The sequence below is a fragment of the Copadichromis virginalis genome, linkage group LG3, assembly GCF_057382275.1.
Source record: "Copadichromis virginalis isolate Kocher_CV1m ecotype Utaka linkage group LG3, C_Virginalis_male_GT1.1, whole genome shotgun sequence".
Classification (NCBI taxonomy): domain Eukaryota; kingdom Metazoa; phylum Chordata; class Actinopteri; order Cichliformes; family Cichlidae; genus Copadichromis; species Copadichromis virginalis.
The window spans coordinates 45,612,899-45,632,104 of record NC_140620.1 but is presented as its reverse complement, the minus strand read 5'-3'; the positions used below and the strand labels follow the sequence as shown (position 1 = coordinate 45,632,104).

At 39.2% G+C, this 19,206-nt stretch overlaps 1 protein-coding gene and 1 long non-coding RNA gene across 3 annotated transcripts in view; one reads left to right on the top strand and one right to left on the bottom strand.

The window, feature by feature from the left end:
• Positions 1-19,206, bottom strand: part of LOC146714999 (glucosidase 2 subunit beta-like) — a 175,177-nt gene that overhangs the window by 141,177 nt on the left and 14,794 nt on the right. For both annotated transcript variants that reach the window (XM_085451351.1, XM_085451350.1), the window contains exons 7-8: positions 12,562-12,631; positions 8,171-8,249 (exon numbers count right to left, since the gene is read on the bottom strand). In XM_085451351.1, the coding sequence (XP_085307477.1) occupies positions 8,171-8,249; positions 12,562-12,631 (149 nt within the window). The remainder of the gene's footprint in view (positions 1-8,170; positions 8,250-12,561; positions 12,632-19,206) is intronic.
• On the top strand, positions 10,269-14,821 carry LOC146715000 (uncharacterized). The gene is made up of 3 exons (XR_014918904.1): positions 10,269-10,831; positions 11,344-11,470; positions 12,955-14,821. It is a non-coding gene; the product is annotated as an uncharacterized LOC146715000 (long non-coding RNA).

Sequence of the window (19,206 nt, the reverse complement as noted above, 5' to 3'; positions counted from 1 at the left end):
AATTACACCCTAAATAGCCTAAACATGTATTCAGTACATGTCACAGTCTCTCACTTCACCAACATCTAACATACATTTAATAAGATGTTATCTTGTGGATTTGAGACGAAATCTAAGTGAAATCTGCCCTCTTGACACACAATACAAAAACAGAATGCAAACATGCCGGGCCCCCTCTGAAGTGAGATTTAAGCGTTGGCCGGGGCCAAATGTCAACCAGCTCAAACAGATGGTGTTAAGAGCCGAGCTGAGAGGCTGACCTTGGTTCGGGACTGACTAGGGGTGGAATGACAACGCAACACCGGCATCCGGTGTTTGTTTTCAGTGGATGTTGTGAACATCAAGAGAGCCGAGTGTTGTTGCCAAGATGGGGAGGTAAAGTCACGTCAGGGCTGCTTGCTTTGCTTTGCAGGTGCTTTTAGGCTCTGTGGGATGTTGTCAAGCTGCCACCATGACAGAAAAATGTTGGGATTGGATGAACAGCATAGGAATGTTTTTGATATTTCTATGGATAAACAGGATATATATATCATTTTAACGAGATTAACGTGTTATATATATATATATATATATATACATACGTCAATGTGTTAGCGCGGTTAGCTCCTTAACGCGTTAGCGCCATTAATGCGGTAATTACATTAACATCATTTAATGACATTAACGCTGACAGTACTAACATATCGATAGATCGATAGATCGATAGATCGATAGATAAAACTTAATTAAGGTAAGTTTAGACTTCAATGAAAATGTTGAAATGTTAAAAATTAAATCTAGACATTTAATGATTATTTTTAAAATGATGAAACAACCACAGAGATAAAAATCTTACTTGAAAAACTTAGTGAAGGTAACCCAAAGAGCTCTGACATCTTAAATGTTGCCCCCCCCCCCCCCCCCCCGGTTGTCTACGCACTGCTACCTCCCAACTACACCACAGCGTCATAATTTCTGCCTCGTTACCACCAAGGCAATGTCAGCTCGTCTACTAGGGAACCCTAGGGCATGGTCAATATTATAAAACTGTGAAACAAGCAGGATTTCCATACACACTAGGCAGGCCGTTATGGGGAAACCCCCGACCTTTCCCAGCTACACACAAAAATGTGAAATTTCCTCAACTTTTCTCTCTTATCACCACCAAACAGCAACTGACTTTTCTCCCCCCCGTTAAATCTGGGGGGTTTTGTCCTCATGTTCAAAAGAAAAGGAAAAACATGTTATTTTCTCCATCTCTTTCCATTTCTGGTAGACTGAGTACGGGGCTTTAAGAGAAGCGAGTGGGTAGTAGATGGATAAGTGAAATTTACCTCGGCACAAATGTCTATAGCTTGAGAGAAGGCAATTTCCTCTAGCTCTAGTTCACAAGCACATTGCTGGAGTCCAAGCTTGGTTACACACTGGTGCTCCTGAAAATGTATTGTCCTACAGGTAATACCCAAAGAAATAACAGTTCCGTCTGATTTAGTGCAAATGTTTCGGTTTGAGTATTGAAATCATTTCTGTTCAGACGACGGCTGCATCTGACGTTCAGAGAATAGCAACAGCACAACATAAATCTCAGCTGCTTTTTTTTTTTATTTAACAACGAAAAACATTCTCCTTCATCAGCATGATTACCTTTCAAACACGAGTGGACCTACATTATCAGCTCTTTTTTTTTTTTTTTTTACAGGAGTGGACGGCTATAACATAATGACAGAATAGCGACAGAGAGCCACTTCAAAATAACCCTTCTCCCTCCCGAGCTCAGCGCCTCCTTTGATCATCAAATTGTTCTCCTGAAAATCCTCTCTGTTCTTGAATTATCTGGGCCGCTGAAGTGGAAGTTGAATTTTCTGTGGAGACCAAAGCTTCTTAAGAGAAAGGGGAGAAGCGGGGAAATAAAAAGATGTGAAAATGACACAAATTGAATAAGCGTGCCAAAAACCTATACCGCCCCGACAGGAGAAAACTTATCAAGGTCTTCAGACGTTACAGCCGAGAACCGACAAGGAGGAAAGTTTTCTTTTGTCTTTGTTCATATGGAGGGAGGAAAACAGGTACTTTGGTGTTATTACTTTCTTTCTTTGTCGTGAGGAAACACATTTAGAGTACGCACAAGCTGTATAGTGAAGTAACGGCAACGTTAAAGTCGCCAGAAAATGTGTTTCTAAGACAGAAACACCAAAGAATCAATAAGAGGGTTTAAAAACAACACCTTTTACTTAAACCCGCACCAATACACGCAATTAACTTTTAAAGGCACACCTGTTGCTGCCCCTGGACCTTGATTAAGGTGCTAACGTGGGGCCGCTTGTCAGTTCTAGTGTAAATTGCCCGGTAACCACTGTCAATGGCACCCTACTTAATTTGCCCAGCTTGATCACGGTTTGTTGTGGTTGCAGTTAAGTACACATTTTCATATTCATGCATATTCAAACTGATTCATCCTCTTCAGATGCAGCTGAATTCATTAGGAATGTCTCCCCGTTAGCAAGCAGGGGAGAAAAACGTGAGAAAAAAAACCCAACAACAACAAATGAGCACAGATTTTTTTTGAGTCCTTCATGTTGGTTAAAGCGCTGGAGCTGCACGGGTTTGTTTTCCGTTGCGTGCCGACACAACAAACGTATAACGGTAGAATTTTACAGAGGCTAAAATTAGCAAGCCAAAGCAAAAAATACACATCGTCACCCCTTATGGAGTGGAGGACAGTCCAACTCCAACTAAATACAGACAAACTAATTTGTGAAAATATCTGTAAACACATTTTCGGCCTAGTGAGAACCTACCCAAAGGCTCAACTCCTCATGCCCTGCAGTGGGAGAACCCAGCAGACGTGCTTTGATTTTATTTTTATTGTAATTTGCATGTTTGTTTATTATTGTGCATATGATTTACAGGAGGGAAAAGGCAGAGGAAAATTTAAGCGTTGGCCATTTTTGTTTACAGCCAGAGATTTTTAGTATGTACTGCCTGGTAAGAGGGAGGCTCAACAAGTTTAGAGTGAAGCAGACAGCCGCGTTCTCGCACACAGCAGCTTGAGGGAAAATCACTGTGCGCTTCCTGTTCGGAATTCAAATGACTGTGGAAGGAACCCTGTTGTATAAGTGGGGGAAAAACATCGAACCAGTCAGGGAAGCGCACAGCTGATCGAAACCAGATAGCAAACTTGCAGACAGTGCAACAGCAGATTAAATCAATATTTGATTTTGAGATAGCGCTATATAGTATACTAAGATAAAACTACTAAACTACTATTTAGACATAAAAGGGATATGTTCGATGGTGTTCTTATGCAGTAGGCAGGTTGACAGGTCTGACATTCCTACCTACGGTCCAGATGCTATAAATACTCACCAGTGCACCAGCTGTGCACTGATCCACAGATGAAAGTACTCCCAAGTAAATGCAGTACTTACGCCAGGTGTTTTGGAAAACTACTTATACCTTTTTCAAAATGTTATTAATTGATATAATTCGAATATATTGTTGTAGTTTATTCACATTTACAAAATAGCACAACTACTTTCTTGCAACCAAAAGAGAAAAAATGATATTGCCTTGTGACTCCATTGAATTCTTTCACAAATGGCAACTGATTGCAGGTAGCTGCAGTCTGACTCAGACTGATTTTAACAGCTGGCTGCGTCGACAGAATGGTGAAGGTTTGTAAATAACTGCAGTGCAGTTTGCAACATTTGCAACATTTGCAATGGAGGACTTGATGCAACTAGTTGCCAACTGGTTGTATTCTGGTTGTATTCTGATTTCATGCTGATTGTATTATATAAGTGCCTTTGCTATCCTGCAGAAACTATGTCACTCTTCCTGGTGGAATTTCAGAATTTCTGTTATTAATTTGTGAAGTTCTGGCTGGACTGTCAATGTAACTATGAAGTATGATGATTATGGACTTTTGTGTATTTAGACAGCAACAGATTTGCAATTTATTACAGTTAATTGCTATATAACAGTTTCCATATAATTACCAACTTGAAACCAGTCAATCACAAACTGATAGCAGACTGATTTGATCTTATTGCCATTTTTCTGGCATCCCGACACCCTGACAGTTGCTTTGAAGACAGCAACCAAAGGCTGCGAGTGATCATGGTCAAGGTTCCCATCTTTAAACCAACTAACGGAGAGAGTGCGATTGCAAATTCCCCAATCATAATCATTTTGTTTATGTGGCAGTCTGCAGCATGACGTCAGTAATAATAACTCATTTTTAAAACTGAGTCATACATATAACAAGAAACTTTACAGATTCACAGATTTTCTTTCTGTCAAATCCCAAATAACACGGAGTGTGTATCTACATGTGTTTTGCTGGAACTTTAGCAACACTGTGCAATGAGAAAAAGCAGGCTGCTTCAAGAGTATGGATGATAAAGAGATCGGTGAGAGCAGGTTAAGCAAGGTTGTGTATTTGTCAGTGAGAACTGGAGGTGAGATTTGAACTGCAGAAAGAGAGTAGAGGTCTGTGGCATAACTTCAGACTCTTTCAAGGAGCATGGAGGGGGGAAGAAAGCCTAGATTATACTCTGTGGCAGACATGGAAATGGACAGCTGGAGACATGTTGGCTGAGAAGTAATTCCTGCTTTCCTATACTAGTCCACTAGCCTGGAGCGTCCGCAAAGTTGTAAGTGCACAAAAAACAAGCAGGCACGCGGACATCCCCATGGACGCTTGCACTCATCATCTTAGGATAAAATTTCTGTCATTCAGACTTGAGTGGACCCTGGCGGATGCGGAAATTCAATTCAATTTTGTTCAATTCAGTTTTATTTATGTAGCACTGTGACAAAGTGGGTGACAACACCGTTTGTCCATATTCTTAGTTAACATTCTTGTTTTGATTTAACCATATTTCATATGCAATCTGCAACAGGCAAACATCTACTATCCCGGGTTTGTTTACGTTTTGCACTTTTACAGATTATATAATATAACATCTTGGTTTAAATCAATTCCTACAAGTTTAAGTTAACATGTTATTTATTTCAACTGTTAATTTGTATTATTTAGAACCTTACCTACCTGTCTTCTAGAAACAAAAGGAGGAAATGTAGTTTTACTTCCTGCTTTATAGCTTCTGGGTTCATCTGAGGTCACAGGATGAGACCAAGTGCAGAAGGGGAAGAATTCTTGTAATTTCATAAAGTTTATTTTAGAGTGTTTAGGGATAAATAGATTTAATGATGTAATATGTATTGATTACACCATAGAGTTTATGTTGCCAGTAAAGAGTAGCAGTAGAGGTTTGAATATAATCATGTTCATCTTACCTACTGAATGGAATAGTCCAGAGGAGAGATTGTTTGGTTAAGTGGACTATTTAAGCAGAACTCAGGTGTTTGAGAAGAAAGGTTCAGGTCAGTGTAGCTGTGCGCAGTTTGACCTTAATTTCCGTTGATTTAACTTCAGTTTTATTTAGCTGAACTGAGTTAATTTAGAGTTGAGTTTTTTATTGGTTTCTTTGTAAATATTGTTTGGGTCACAAAATGGTGAATAAATCACTTGCTACACTGGACAGCATCAGTCTCATGCTCTTCTTTGACCGCTTAAGTCAAGTCCTGCCACAAGCACCAAATCACAACAACAGTTGCCTCAAGGCGCTCCAGCAATACTGTTTAGAGATATGGAATAATATTTCCTCATATATGTATTTATTCATATGTAATGGATTTAATGACGTAGAGAAATACACAACCCCAAAATTATATACATTCACATATCCATTGATGAATCATCAAAGACAACTGGCTCAGATTGGTAGTAATTAGCAATAGTATCCAAACACAACATTAGCATCAAAGACTAAAACGCTTATGTTGCTTCACATTACAGTCAGCTGCTCTAGAAATAACTTGAAAGTCTTTGAGAGTCTCTACTAAGTTGTTCAGCTTGCTCCATCTCTGTCTTCCCAAAGCACATGAAGACTACCTTGTTGTTTCACTTTGCCACTGTTATTTTCACTGTCTGCTGTGTACATGCTGAAGCAATTATATGTGTAACAATCAAGATTGTAACGATTAAACATCAAACATCAAGACAGCCCCGATGAGTCCAGAAGCACTTTTGTAGGCTTTAAGAATGCTTCTATAAACCCTACAAAGTACCAGATAATGGGTCGAACATCAGCACTGACGGGGTCCGGACTCACATTTGAATGTCGGGATAAGGAAAGGAATCAAAGGCAAATCTGCTATAAAGTCCTGTAGTCTGACGCGCACTAAAAGGGTAATCTCTTCTGGCAGCAAAATTGACGAGCGGTAATTCAGCAGAATATCTGGATGCAAATATGCAGAATGTCCTGTTGTTGATGGTGTAGACACGGTGTGGAAGCTATGGGTTTGTCTGTGTTTTCATGATGGTTTTCAGTAATGTTGAGGAGTAAAGTGTTTTTGTGCCACTTAAGTTTACTAATTAAAATGCAATAACTTCCACTTTTTTTAAAATAACTTCTTGAAAAATGAATGAAAGTAGCATAAAGCATGTTAAAACCAATCATAATAACAGAAATCAATTAGATTAGATCAGTTAGCATTTCCTCAAACATTACTTTTAACACACTGTTACTTTTTCCCCCAAATTAAAATAAATCAATCAATAAATCAATAATAAATATATCAAAGAATAAAAAACAACTCCAGTAGGTGCATAAGTTTCAACCCACCTGCCATGCGGTGAAGTACTCATTAGTTTTATCATAAAATGAGAGGGTGGGGCTTACGTAGATGTCCTGTGACTGTCTACCTGCACTCTCAGATACTAATTGTTACAAAAAAGTATCCATTTGCAACATATTGTTGCAAATGGATACTCATTTGCAACAATATTGAACAGTGCCGTGTTTGCCTCTAGCTGACACACAACCTCAGCACCCTGCATACAGACAGCTCACAGCCCCTCCCCTCACTAGCAGCTGAACACTGCTTGAAACAAACTGACACCCTCATCTTTATGAGGAATTTCCTGTTTCAACAACACTAAAGTATTAAAACATTATCATAAACATTAACCTGGCCACCGCACACCTTGGCACATTAAGTCATCTGTTGTTATTAAGGTAGTAGGTACTACTACTGCTACTGCTACTGGGAGCTAAGCAGCAAATGTAATCAATTCCTCCCATCTGCAGAATCAATAAAGTGAATTTCACAGCATTACAAAGTTATTTGTGTTTGAAAATTATTACACTTCTCTTAAAGTCCCTGACTGAAGCTGAGAAAAGGCTGTTTGATCAGCAGAAGAAGTACGGTGAGAAGTCACCAGACACATAAACAGGACTGTAGCTGAATACAAAAAAAGATGCTTTTTAATGTCTTAACTTCTATGAAAAATTATACTCCTGGGTGCCACTATTGAGTGTGAAATTCCAGTGTTGTGACAACCCCGGTGCACACAGAAAAGCCAACAAAGACTGCATTAGGAGGTTGGATGGATGGATGGATGGCAGTGGCACAAGTCATAAAAGCTGCTCTGATGAGACTTGGGTTAATTTCCTGTATATTATTATCATTATTATTATTATTATCATCATTTTCACTCACTGTTTAATCAGATTAGACAACAAAATGTTTTAGTTAGTATTTAGGTTAAAGGATACTTCTTTTAAAACGTCATACATGTTAGAAAAGCTTTATTTTCCAACAAAGAAAGAACGGGTACAAAGCAAAAAAAAAAAACCAGCTAGTTTATTTTTGAAAATACAAAATTTTATTGCCAACAATAAATGTGGCATACTTTGGTGTGAGACTAGGCAAAAGATTCCAAGGTAACAGTTTCACATAAAAAGCCTCAGACCCTCATTAACTTATTTGGCCTTAATTAAGGGAATCATCAGCTGGTGACAATTCAGAGCTGATAAATCCTCCACACTCTTCAACTCTTGTGTTAGCACTCAACAACCACGGGCTTCTCTAAGAAACTGCAAAGCTAATTGAGGCTTCCAGGATTGGGCTAGGCTATAAAAAGATATCAAAAAGCTTCCAGCTGTCATTAGGAAATGGCAGTTGAAGGGAACTTTGGAGAGCCGCACACGATGTGGACGACCAAGAAACTTTTAGTTACACAGGTGTAGCACTGGGCTGTTTCCCCATCCAGCATCAAATAATCATTAAAAAATATTACCTGCAGAGTTGTAGCATAAACTATGAATAAAGATGAACTTACCAGTGCTTCACCCTCAGAGAGAACACGCTGCTCATCGTGGACAAGCACCACTTTAGCCTTGATTTCATCCACTGTCAAACTGCAGAGGGTACAAAATCAGGAAGCATTTTAGTATTTATCCCAATATTGGTTTTTTTGCCCAATATAATAAGTTGATTTCATCATGATCCACATAACATGTCATCAGCACAGCATTCACAAGCACCTGAGGCCCACTGAGTCACATTTCAGTCTCATTTCCTGTGGCAGGGATTCAAAGTTTGCACAAAAGAAACAAATACTAAACTTTTTGATCAGATGCACAACCAGTCAGTAACACAAACCGACTGCATTGAACCAACAATACATTTTGCGATCAAGGATGTTCTGCTCTGAGCTGAGCACTTCTCTTTCCTTTTACCCTATCGCAGTTTAAACTGCACAAAACATAAAGCAGCACACAGTGCAGTCAAAATCTCTCATGCCACCTATTATCCTACAGCATTTAGATCTTTTTTCTATGGCCATTCTTCACCGCTGGTGTCTTCCTTCCTCAGGTTTTACGTAAACCAGCACTAAACTGAATGGAGATAATGACTGCATGGCCAGGATCAATCCTAGGAGTCCATCAAAAGCGGACGTGCAGGCAAACATACAAAGCAAATAGCTTGTTCCACTACAGAGGATCAATGCTAGGGGTAAGTGCTGGAGAAAAGCAATGATCTCTCTGCATTGTCGAGCTGCACACAATGACGCCTCTAAAAAATAAAGAAATAAATAGAATTTGGTGTGAGGAAAACCGGCTTTGCCCCCAATCACTGAGGGCAGATGCAGACCTGATCTTGAGAGCAGGTGCTTTGCTAGGTTTCCCTGAGAAAGACAGTAAAAATATTGGTAACTCACACACATGCACTGATGAATCCTGACAGAGGGGAGGGGATAAAAAGCACAACCTGTTCATGGGCCTTTGGGAGGCTCCATCATGGTTCATTTCCTGAAGCAGTTGGTAGACTCTATTTATAGGCCAGCATACTGGTACCAGTTAATCCTGCACTGGGCTGCCAACTGCTTGCCAGCTGGCACAGTGGGTTGCACTTGTGTGTGGTGCTCAGGAAGGTTTGGGTTGAAATAATCGTGAGGAAGGCAAGAATCTACCTTAATGAACAAAGTGTGGGGGAATAATTTACCCCCCTATAATGCAATATGAATCTGTGAGACTGCAGATATATAAACTTGAGGTGTGACCGAAATATTGGAAATGCTGCATGCAAAGATATTCCACGACGTTAGCCTGCTGCGTAACTCGCAGTAGCAATATTTATACAGAATTAATATTAGTATTAAGTACAAACTGTGGTGATAATCAGCGACATCTCTACCACTGACAGGTTCCTTCATGCACATCAGAGCAGATTCTAAACTTTAAAGGAAAAAAAGGAAGAAAAAAAAAAAACAGGTTGCATGAAGCAATTACTGGTGACACAAAAATGAGATTAGCTCACAGTATAAATGAGAGAACAATTATCTGTGAATCTGCATTAAAGATAATTAGCAATTCCAATCAAGTGGATTAAGAATGGGATAACATTTCGCTAAGTGTCATTTGGGACAAAGCCAAGAGCTTTTTTTCCCCCTGCTTTGTGCACGATAAAGAGCCTGTAGTGTGCATGCTAATCTCGATCAAAGTCCCCGGCAACGTGCAAGCGTCAGGTATACCAGCAAATTTGCATTTATTATAAAACGGCGACTAAATCAAGCTTGACACTCGGGCATGTGAGCCGCAGAGCCACACGGGGAGGGGAGGACTGGTGATGTAGCACACAAGCGCAAAGCCTTCACCTGCTTTATTCAAATGGGCATCAGGACACGTCCTGCATCAAGATAGCCAGCTCACCGAATCCACATGCTGACAGGCTGAGACAATGGCTGGATAGAAATGAGCGACACTTGCAGATATTTCAGCTTAGTAATGTGTTTGTTTAAGTGCGAGGCGGTGCTTTGGATGGAGTGGATGGATGGAGGCAGAGCCGGGGAAGGAAGGGACTGTGGCTGGGAGGGGGTGGGCAGGAGGGCTTGAATAATGGTTTGCATCCAATCGCAGGAATGCATAAGTGGGCATATAGCGCTCTGCCAGAAAATCGCTGCACAAGCAGTTCGTCCTCGATGCGGCCATATGTTTTATAGCACTTTCAGTTTACTATGCTTGGGCCAGCTTGCTTTCCGGAAGAATATGCCCAGTTAGCTTAAGAAGTATCGATTTTGTTTTAACTTCAAGCATGTTGTGGGAAAGTGAGGATGTGAGGGTGTGGATGGCTGTGGAGAAAAAGCATGAAGGGGGACAGGCTCATTGGATATCATGGACTCCGTTTTTCTGCAAGCCACTAGAAAAATTTACATATCTTCCCTGGCAGCAAAACGGATGCCATTCCCTTTAAAGCTGGCCGCCGTCAGACGCCGATCCTGACAGCAACTTAGTTCGTCTGTGTAGATGCAAGGAAGGCCGGGAGATTGGAAAGCGGAGCAACAAGTGAGCCTGCTGAGACTTGAAGATTGAACAATGCAAATAAGGAGAAGAAATACTTTTTGAGGCTTGCTGGAGAATAAATAGGTGTAGGAGTTCCAGGGAATGAGATGCGCGCATTCGACTCAGACTGATGAGACTTCACTGCTCCACAAGTTAAGGTGGAACTAATGAGTGTAATCCATATTCATATTGATGTGAACACCCATTTATTTTATAGCACGAGTAATGCAAGACAGAATAAATGCGAGTGACAACCTATAGTTTTAATCCAGTGTTATGGATCTTCTTTATCATATTTCATGTTGTTTTGGTTTCACTCTGCTGCATTAGCAGAATTTCTCTTGAGGGTATCTGACATGATAATATTTCCTAAAACTCTCCGATTCAGTCTGCCGGAACTTAAAGGAACTTCTTCAACAGTATTTTTTTTTTTGTGGTTGTTATTTCGTGTTTTGTGTTACAGTTTCATTTGACTGCTAGTGGCCGGTAAATTAATGACTGGCTTTTGTCACCAATCAATTTGGAGAGAACAATGTTCAAAGACAGGCGATCATTTGTCAGGAAAAAAAGATAAAATGTAACAAACGATTTAAATTCAGCACTTAACTTTAGCTCTCTTATGCAGCTTTCTTGTCCTTTCTGTAATTACAAGAAATTACTATTTCCCCAGACTTCTTGAAGGACATTCAAAGCTCTTCTTTGGATCTTGGCTGCTAGATGATCCCACACCGCTCCAAGAATGCAGTGGTCCGGGTTCTGGGGGAGGCCAATCCATGACTGATAGTGTTTCTATCCAGGTATGGTATTACTGCTTTGGCAGTGTGTTGGCAGCCATAGCGAATCAGATGCTTTCCAGATTGTCTTACAAGGTGTATCGAACTCTAACCATGCTTTTCCATGGTCATAATTTCATACATTTTGACAAGATCCCCAACACCTATTGACAAGAGTCATCACTCCGTTAGACCTGTTGCAATGGATCTTCAGTCCCGTTCTTGTGTAAACTGGCATACCCTGTTTCCCATCCTTAAGAATGGCCTTTTGGATCAGTTGAAGGGCCAGATACATCACTCACATCCTGTATCAGGTCTTTGCTGAATTTGTCCTATTTCTGAAGTCTTTATGAATAAGCCTTGAAATATTTTTCAGAACTGAGTGGTTTCTGTTATATTTCAGGCCTGTTTATAGAACAAGATAACTGGGTTTGCATTAGAAGTTAGTCACTGTAGTCGCTGCCTACGCAGCTTCTTTTGGAAAAACCCAGAAAGTATTGCAATGGTAGTCAAACCACGACTTTACTGATAAATCGTGAGGTGTGAAAACCCATCATTAAGTGTACAGGGGAGGTCGCAGGGAGACACCACACACCATTCCAATATATCAAGTTTCTGTTTAATAGCTCTTCAGAAAGCCTGAAGAAATATTGCACAAGGTCACTTTAAACAAATTACATTGAAGTCTGGCTCCTTGGAAGCAATATATAAAGAAATAAGGGGTGGCTGAAGACTTCTGCAGAGTGCTGGATGACGACATAATATTTTTTTTTGTAGTATTAGATTTCTTAGCAATGAAATAATGCGACAAAAAGCCCATTCACCCTGGCAAGAGCAGAACCCAACAAGGAAAAACTATTTCAGTATAAAAACATCACTGGTAGCCTTCAAAACCTGAATCAGTGGATCTTTATTATGCAAAACTTTGCCTGCGTAATCAACAAAGTATTAATAGAATATGGTTCTAGCTTGGGGGTGGGGTGGGGTTAGCATTATAAGGCTGACACTTCATACGCATATGAGTGCAGGTTTCTGGACTCACTAGAATGGGCAGCACTGGCCAGAACATGAAAACAAAAACAGGACTCAAAAGAGTCTGAATACAAGTTATTTACCTGCCATCTTTATTGGTGTCCAATAAATGGAAAATGCTGGTAACGGAGCTGTTCTGATGTCTGATGAGACCTAAAATAAAAATAAAATAAAAAAATCACGTGTTACTGTAGAATTATGAGATTGTTTAAATAGCAACCACTTCCATCTGAATGCAAACTGAGAGGCAGGAATGAAGAAAAGGATGGAGCTGGATTTAAAAAATATGGGGTGTGGGGGGGTGTGGAGGGCAATCAGGCAATGAGTCAGTCACGCTGTGCAAGAACATTTGGTTTCCCTGTAGGAAAAGAAAAAAAAAGAAAAAAGCATGGCAGAGTCCAGAATGCAATCAGAAGGCTTTGTGCTGTAACGGCTGGTATGACAGTGATTTCCCTCTTCTCCATTCATGTACACAGGCAGATGAAAAGGAGACGCAAAAACTTCCTCAACCCCCTTTTTCCAGCGAGCATGTGACCCCAACCGATTCATTCTGTGAATCCGCATTCACTGCGAGTGGAAAGGAGAGGAAGTTCTCTTATGTTCAGCACTGAGCATCTCCCGTGTCATCGGCAGAGCAGAGAATGTACGAGGGGTAAACTGATTGGCCCCTAAGTCTGGGGAAAAACACTTTACATAATGCTAATTGCACATCCGCCGCAATTATCTTTCTGTACTAATTACAGAAAAGCTCATTTTGAAATTACCATTTCTTCCCAGTGTACAGTAAAGCAACTGTGTTAAGTGTGTGATGCAGGGGGGTTTAAAAAAATGATCCCTTTTCTCAAACCCATCTTTGCCAAAATAAATCCATATTTATTAAGGCATGCTGTTTGTGGGATTAAAAGTTTTAAAAGATGCTAGATCCTACGCCACTCCTTGACACCCGAAACATGACCGGGAGCTGCAAACGTCTACGGAGAAGCCAGATTCCCGTCACCCCACCCTCTGTTTGTTGACTGTATTCAACCCCGGGAGTTAAACAAGATTTGCTAATATTCTCCTGCAATACACACAGCATCTGTCATATTAGTGGCTTATTCCTTTGTTTGAACAGCACTCTATTCCCAACCTAATGCTTGACATTCTCAACCCATCCTCTGGCCGCTCTGTCTCGCAAAAAAAAAAAAAAAAGTGAGCACACTAAAGGAGCAAGAGAAATGGTCTCATCCCTCGCTCTACTGCAGAGCCATAGCTATGAAAAACAACCATAAGGAGGATGGATGGAGACGAAGGCAGGGGAAGAAAAAAAAGATAGAGTGGATGCAGGGGATTGGAGGGCGGTGGGTGGGGTGGGGGTTGGTTGGTAAAAGGTAAGAGGAAGAGTCGAGAGGAATGGGGAAAATAAAAGAGGAGAGAGGAGGAGGGAGAACAAACAAAAAAAAAGAAAAATTGGGGAAAGAGGTTCAAGACATTGGCTCTTTAGGCCGACGGCACATATAGGGGACTATGTTTACTAATGGACACCATCAGTCATCCACCCATGTTGCTCGGGCAATATCACGGCACACTCGTAAAATAAAAGAGAGGCACAAAGAGAACAGAGGGAAATGGAACATATCAGCGGGAGACTGCAGATCTACGCCTAGCCTACAGACCATGTTATCCACACAGAGCTTTGTTATTGTAGGCTCGCGCTGCACTCCAAGGCTAAGAAAACACACATTGTCCTGTCTTTTATATACCATAGGCAAGATTTCCAAGAAGGGAAATTACAGTTTTCTGTATGAAAAAAAAAAATACTTTGAAATGGAAATAGATCAAACGCTGCAGGTAGAATCTTTTTTTGTTTTTGCTTTATCGATGGGATGACAAGGCTGGAAATACTGATAGAAACCTGAAAATAAATATTTGAAGCTAAACGGTGCGTTTAACGGTGAGCATCAGAATGAAAAAATTAAAAAACACTGCAGCACAATGAGAGCGTTGCAGTGTACAAAATCAATATCTTACTCATTAGAGTTTGCTCATAAATTCATCAAGGTTGTGATTACAGTTGCTGAGCTAATTGCCTTATTCCCAGAACTCTTTTCAAGGTTCCCACATGGCTGTGAGTGATTTTTCCAGGAAATTTTTTAACAACCTGAAACTGATATGACACGCAGGTTTTACAAATGACATAAATGATTGTGCTGCAAGGAAGCTCGGGTATTCGTAACTCGAAAAATCAACTTTTAAATTACAAGGTACAATTAATAAAGATGAAAGAATAAAACTAGTCTACATTCTCTGTGGAGAGCTTAGCAGAGCTACCATCACTCAGTCCTGCTTTAGGACTAAATTACCACAAGAATACTTTAAAAATATATCAAATTTAATGGAATTTCAGAGTGAAGCTCTGTTTTCAGTTTGGGCTTTTGCTGCTTGACTGAAAATGTCAAGCCTTATGGGACCTTCTGAACTCTTTTATGTTTGACACTGTTTGTTTTGCTCTACAAGGACAATCAAGCGTTTCCTTATCTGGAGAGAAGACGTATAAGCGGGGATATGAAGCGCTCTGTTAGAGTTCAGAACAAGAAGACAATGCCTGCTGCAACACGTGTTACTGCATTATTTCAAGAAGACATAAGTTTTATAAAGTCTAAAGTCAGGTAGACAAGAATTTTTGTTATTTTCCTTTGTGCAAATCATGTTTTATTAGAAATAAAGATCAAGAACTTGTAGTCTTTTGAATTCATAATGGACCCTGGTTTCCAGAGAATATGATGTAATAGTACAGCCAATGTTTATGACTGGATCTGGTCCATATAGGTTAGCTCAGGGGAACTACTCGAATCCTCAGAGGCAAGATAGCAGACACTCTAAGTGCTTAGTACATCCTTCATATACAAAGATACAGACATTCTCTATATTAATATATTCCAACAATACATATTTTGTTGGATTCAGTTAATCTCTTCCTATTCTAACCTACTATTAGTATTTGCATTTACATGTGAATGCACATTAAAGACAGGGAAGCGTAATCATATATGGCTAAAGGGCTTATAGTCTATTTCTCCTTCAAACAATTTTTATACAGAGATTTCCTTACATATACAGTACTGTGCAAAACTCTTGAGCGACACTCAATTTCTTTATATTTTGCTTGGAAAATGGGAAAAGAGTATATCAGTTCATTCAAATATGTACAAACACATATGGAAATACAGTATCTAAACCAAAATTTGTAAAATTCTAACAAGCAAATACTAGTCCTACATTTCCTCATACTTCATACAATAAGCCAAGTTTATGGCTAGCAGTTCTTTATGAATGATGCTGTTAAAAAAATTAGTTGTTTTTTTTTACTGTTTTTAATACTACTTACTGCATTTTTCAGAAATTCAACTAAAGAAATGTGAACAAATAATGAGGTTTTTGACGAGATGTTGGTAACAAAGTGTTTACATTTGGATACAAAGATACAATTTACATTTGGTTCTTTGATGAGCTGTCTGCTATGTGTCGACACGACACTGGTTTATCCCTTGAGTTAGGTGCCTTTTTTAATCCTTCAGTGATTCATAAATCTGTAAAGCTTTAAAAGACCTTCGTAAAGTCAAAACAACTGTTTCTCAAGGAAACTTCAATAAAAATAACAGGAAATTAAAATACAAATGAGGGGTGGCTCAAGACTTTTACACAGCAAGTCAAAGTCCACTTAAAAGAAATTAAATAAAGGATACTGAATCCCATCTTTATTTGATGCCTTCAGGAATAAAGACAATAAGCTTGTATCACACACATACTATGCTCTATATTAGCCAGAGGTCCTTTTATTATGGTTCGGAGCCACGGACATGTTTTAGATACGTGTGGAATAGTTCTCTATATGAGATCGCTGCAAAAAGTGCTGCCTTACCTAATGTCCACCCTACTGTTACTCATTTTATGTTAGGATTTAAAAATCTAGTTGGTATTGGTATGGCGAGTATCCATTTAGTAATAGCAATAAATCACACAGCAATAGTACATTCATGTAGTTGTAAAAAGCATGATAATATATTAAGTAATCCAAAGTATTCAGAATATGTTACTCTTATTGAGTAACGTAACGGAATACGTTACAAAATACATTTTGGGGCATGTAATCTGTAGTAAGTACTGCATACTATGTTCATGTTAAGCAGATATGGTAGAGGCGATAATATTTTGGATAAAGCAGCAAACTTTTTTTTTTAAATTCAACATTTACACCATCCTAACTTCTCTGAAAACAATCCTAACACTCTATTTTAGTTATAAGATGCAAAACTGTAAGTAGCTTTGGATGTTTGCCTCTTACAAAGATCACTTTCGTTGCTCCAGATTGACGAAACGTGGAAGAGCAATTTTGAAAAAACAAAACGACATTGAATTGGTTGAATTTAAAAAAAAAAAAAAAAAAAAAAGTTAAATAAACAGAAGAAATAACTGTTAGATAAAGTGATTATTAAAATTATCCGTGTTACAAAAGTTTGGGTCGTCCTTATGTTCATGGCAGCTGTACAAATCGCTGTAAAAAATAGCTACGCTTGTTGAACACATTATGTGTATTTTTTTTTTAAGATGTATTTAGCAACTAATGTATTCAGGTACGCCCACACATCAAACATCTGAGTCGACTCTGTTTCAATATAATTATAAAGTGGGTTGAACTGCGTGGTCCAGAATATTTTCCCCATTTGGAGTTTTACTGTTTACAGCCAAAATGTATGAGTGTACTTTTTAAATATAACCAGCCTTTGATGAACTCTTTGAATTACATGTGGAAAATGTGTGTGGTGTGCTATAACGACAGCAAACTAAGCCTATTTGGCCGCCTTGGCATTCTGCAATCTCTGTATTCATGCTACAGGCCATCCACAACTGCACACGAGCAGAATGGAAGTGGTTTGCAAAGCGGTCTGCTAGAGAAATCAGGTCAACCAGTGGATTACCAATGAACTTGAGGAAATCCCCTCAAACTATGGATGAACTTCAAGTCTGCGTAGCTTTGCATTACTGGATGTACAGTAAAAGAGAAAAACTAGCACGAGTCGTACACTGTGCCTCTATATGATGGAGTTAATATCAAGCAAACATCATTAAACAGGGAGGAGACCTCGACGTGAACCCAAGGCTTATCATGGATGCCATTAAGACGGAAAGAAAACAACCGCACACAATCAGCGTCCTTTCTCATTAGCTGGGAATAACAAAGTCTTTGCTATTTAGTGAGGATTTACTCCTGATTTCCCAACATGCTCGGCAAAATGGGAAAAAAAAGGAAAATCAAGCCCACTGCTTTGCTAAAAGAAGAGCACTGAGTAACCCAGCTGTGTCTATGAACAAGCATATTCCTAATAAAAATGGGACATATGTGAAGGTTGGACTCATTGACTGAGTTTTAGTTCCTTAACAAACTAACTTGATAATTTAAAAGAAGGAAAATGGCAAATGCACGGTGCTTGTTTAGAATCTAATAAACGCATGAACTATATACCACACATATCGAAATCAATACGACTTAGAATGTTGTCCTGTCACGTCTGAGACCCGCAAAAAGTCCTGCAATATTTCTTTCACTGTATCGCACACAATGTGCCACAAGAAACTAATTTTCTTTGAGGGTACAAATAACCTGGCCCTTTAAAACTTCTCAATAACTGCGCGTGAAGCCCTGGAGACACGTTTGAGCGACAGGCGCTGTAAAGGGAGAGACTGTTAAGTTCTACTTTGCAGGCTCAGCTGGTTGTTCTTCTGGCTTTTCATTCTTATTTTGACTCATGCGACTGACAGGTCAGATATGGAAAGACGAGACATTCGTGGAAAAAAAGTGTCTGTCTCGTTGTGATGTTTCTATATTTGTTTGTAACTCAATGCGTGTCCTCACGAGTACAATGTTAAAAGGTCGTTTAAGGCAATTGTTTTATCGACTGTTTCTTGCGACTCAAATGCATAATTAAGGTAACTAACTGAAGAGGCTTTCTTAATTATTATTTCACAACTGTGACACTATTGACAAACATGCTGCAGAGTTACAGTGACATAAAAGAAAATGTGGTAATTTAGTTCATTATGTTTTGCAATTTTCCTGTAGACCTGAGATTAACCCTATGTAATGAAAATGTGTTTGTAAAAGTAACAATTGTAAAAACAAAACAATGAGTAATAATGATTTAATTTGAAACTGGAGTAAAACTGGTGACCCTTAAATTACATCCTAGAGTTTGTTTGTTTGTTTGTTTTTTTGTTGTTTTTAAAGGCAGGTGGTTCCTGAAATTATGTTTTAGCCAAATCATAGCCATCAAGTTATAGATCAGTAGTGCAAATTACAAAGTGAAGGCCATCACACACGGAGCCTGTTGGAAAAACATGACAGGAAATTCTGGATTTTTCAGATCCAAACTTGTTGTGTAACATATATACATGCCAAAATGTTGTATTTTTTGCAAAAATTTGTCTTCAAGAAACCCTCTGTGAAAGAAATGAAGTCTGCACCAAGCGATGATGAGCTAGTCCTAATGTTTCTAAACAAGAAAAGGAGGAAACGGAGATTCTGGGTATGTCCAATTCTTAAAAGAAGGCAGCAACGGGGGGGAAATTTCATTGTTTGGTCCAGGAGTTGACACTGTATCATGGCGACTTTTGTACTCTGAACTCTTGTTCAAGAGTCCAAGAGTGTCTAAGGTAAAACTGAACCATTTTATTATTTCTATATTCAGTAG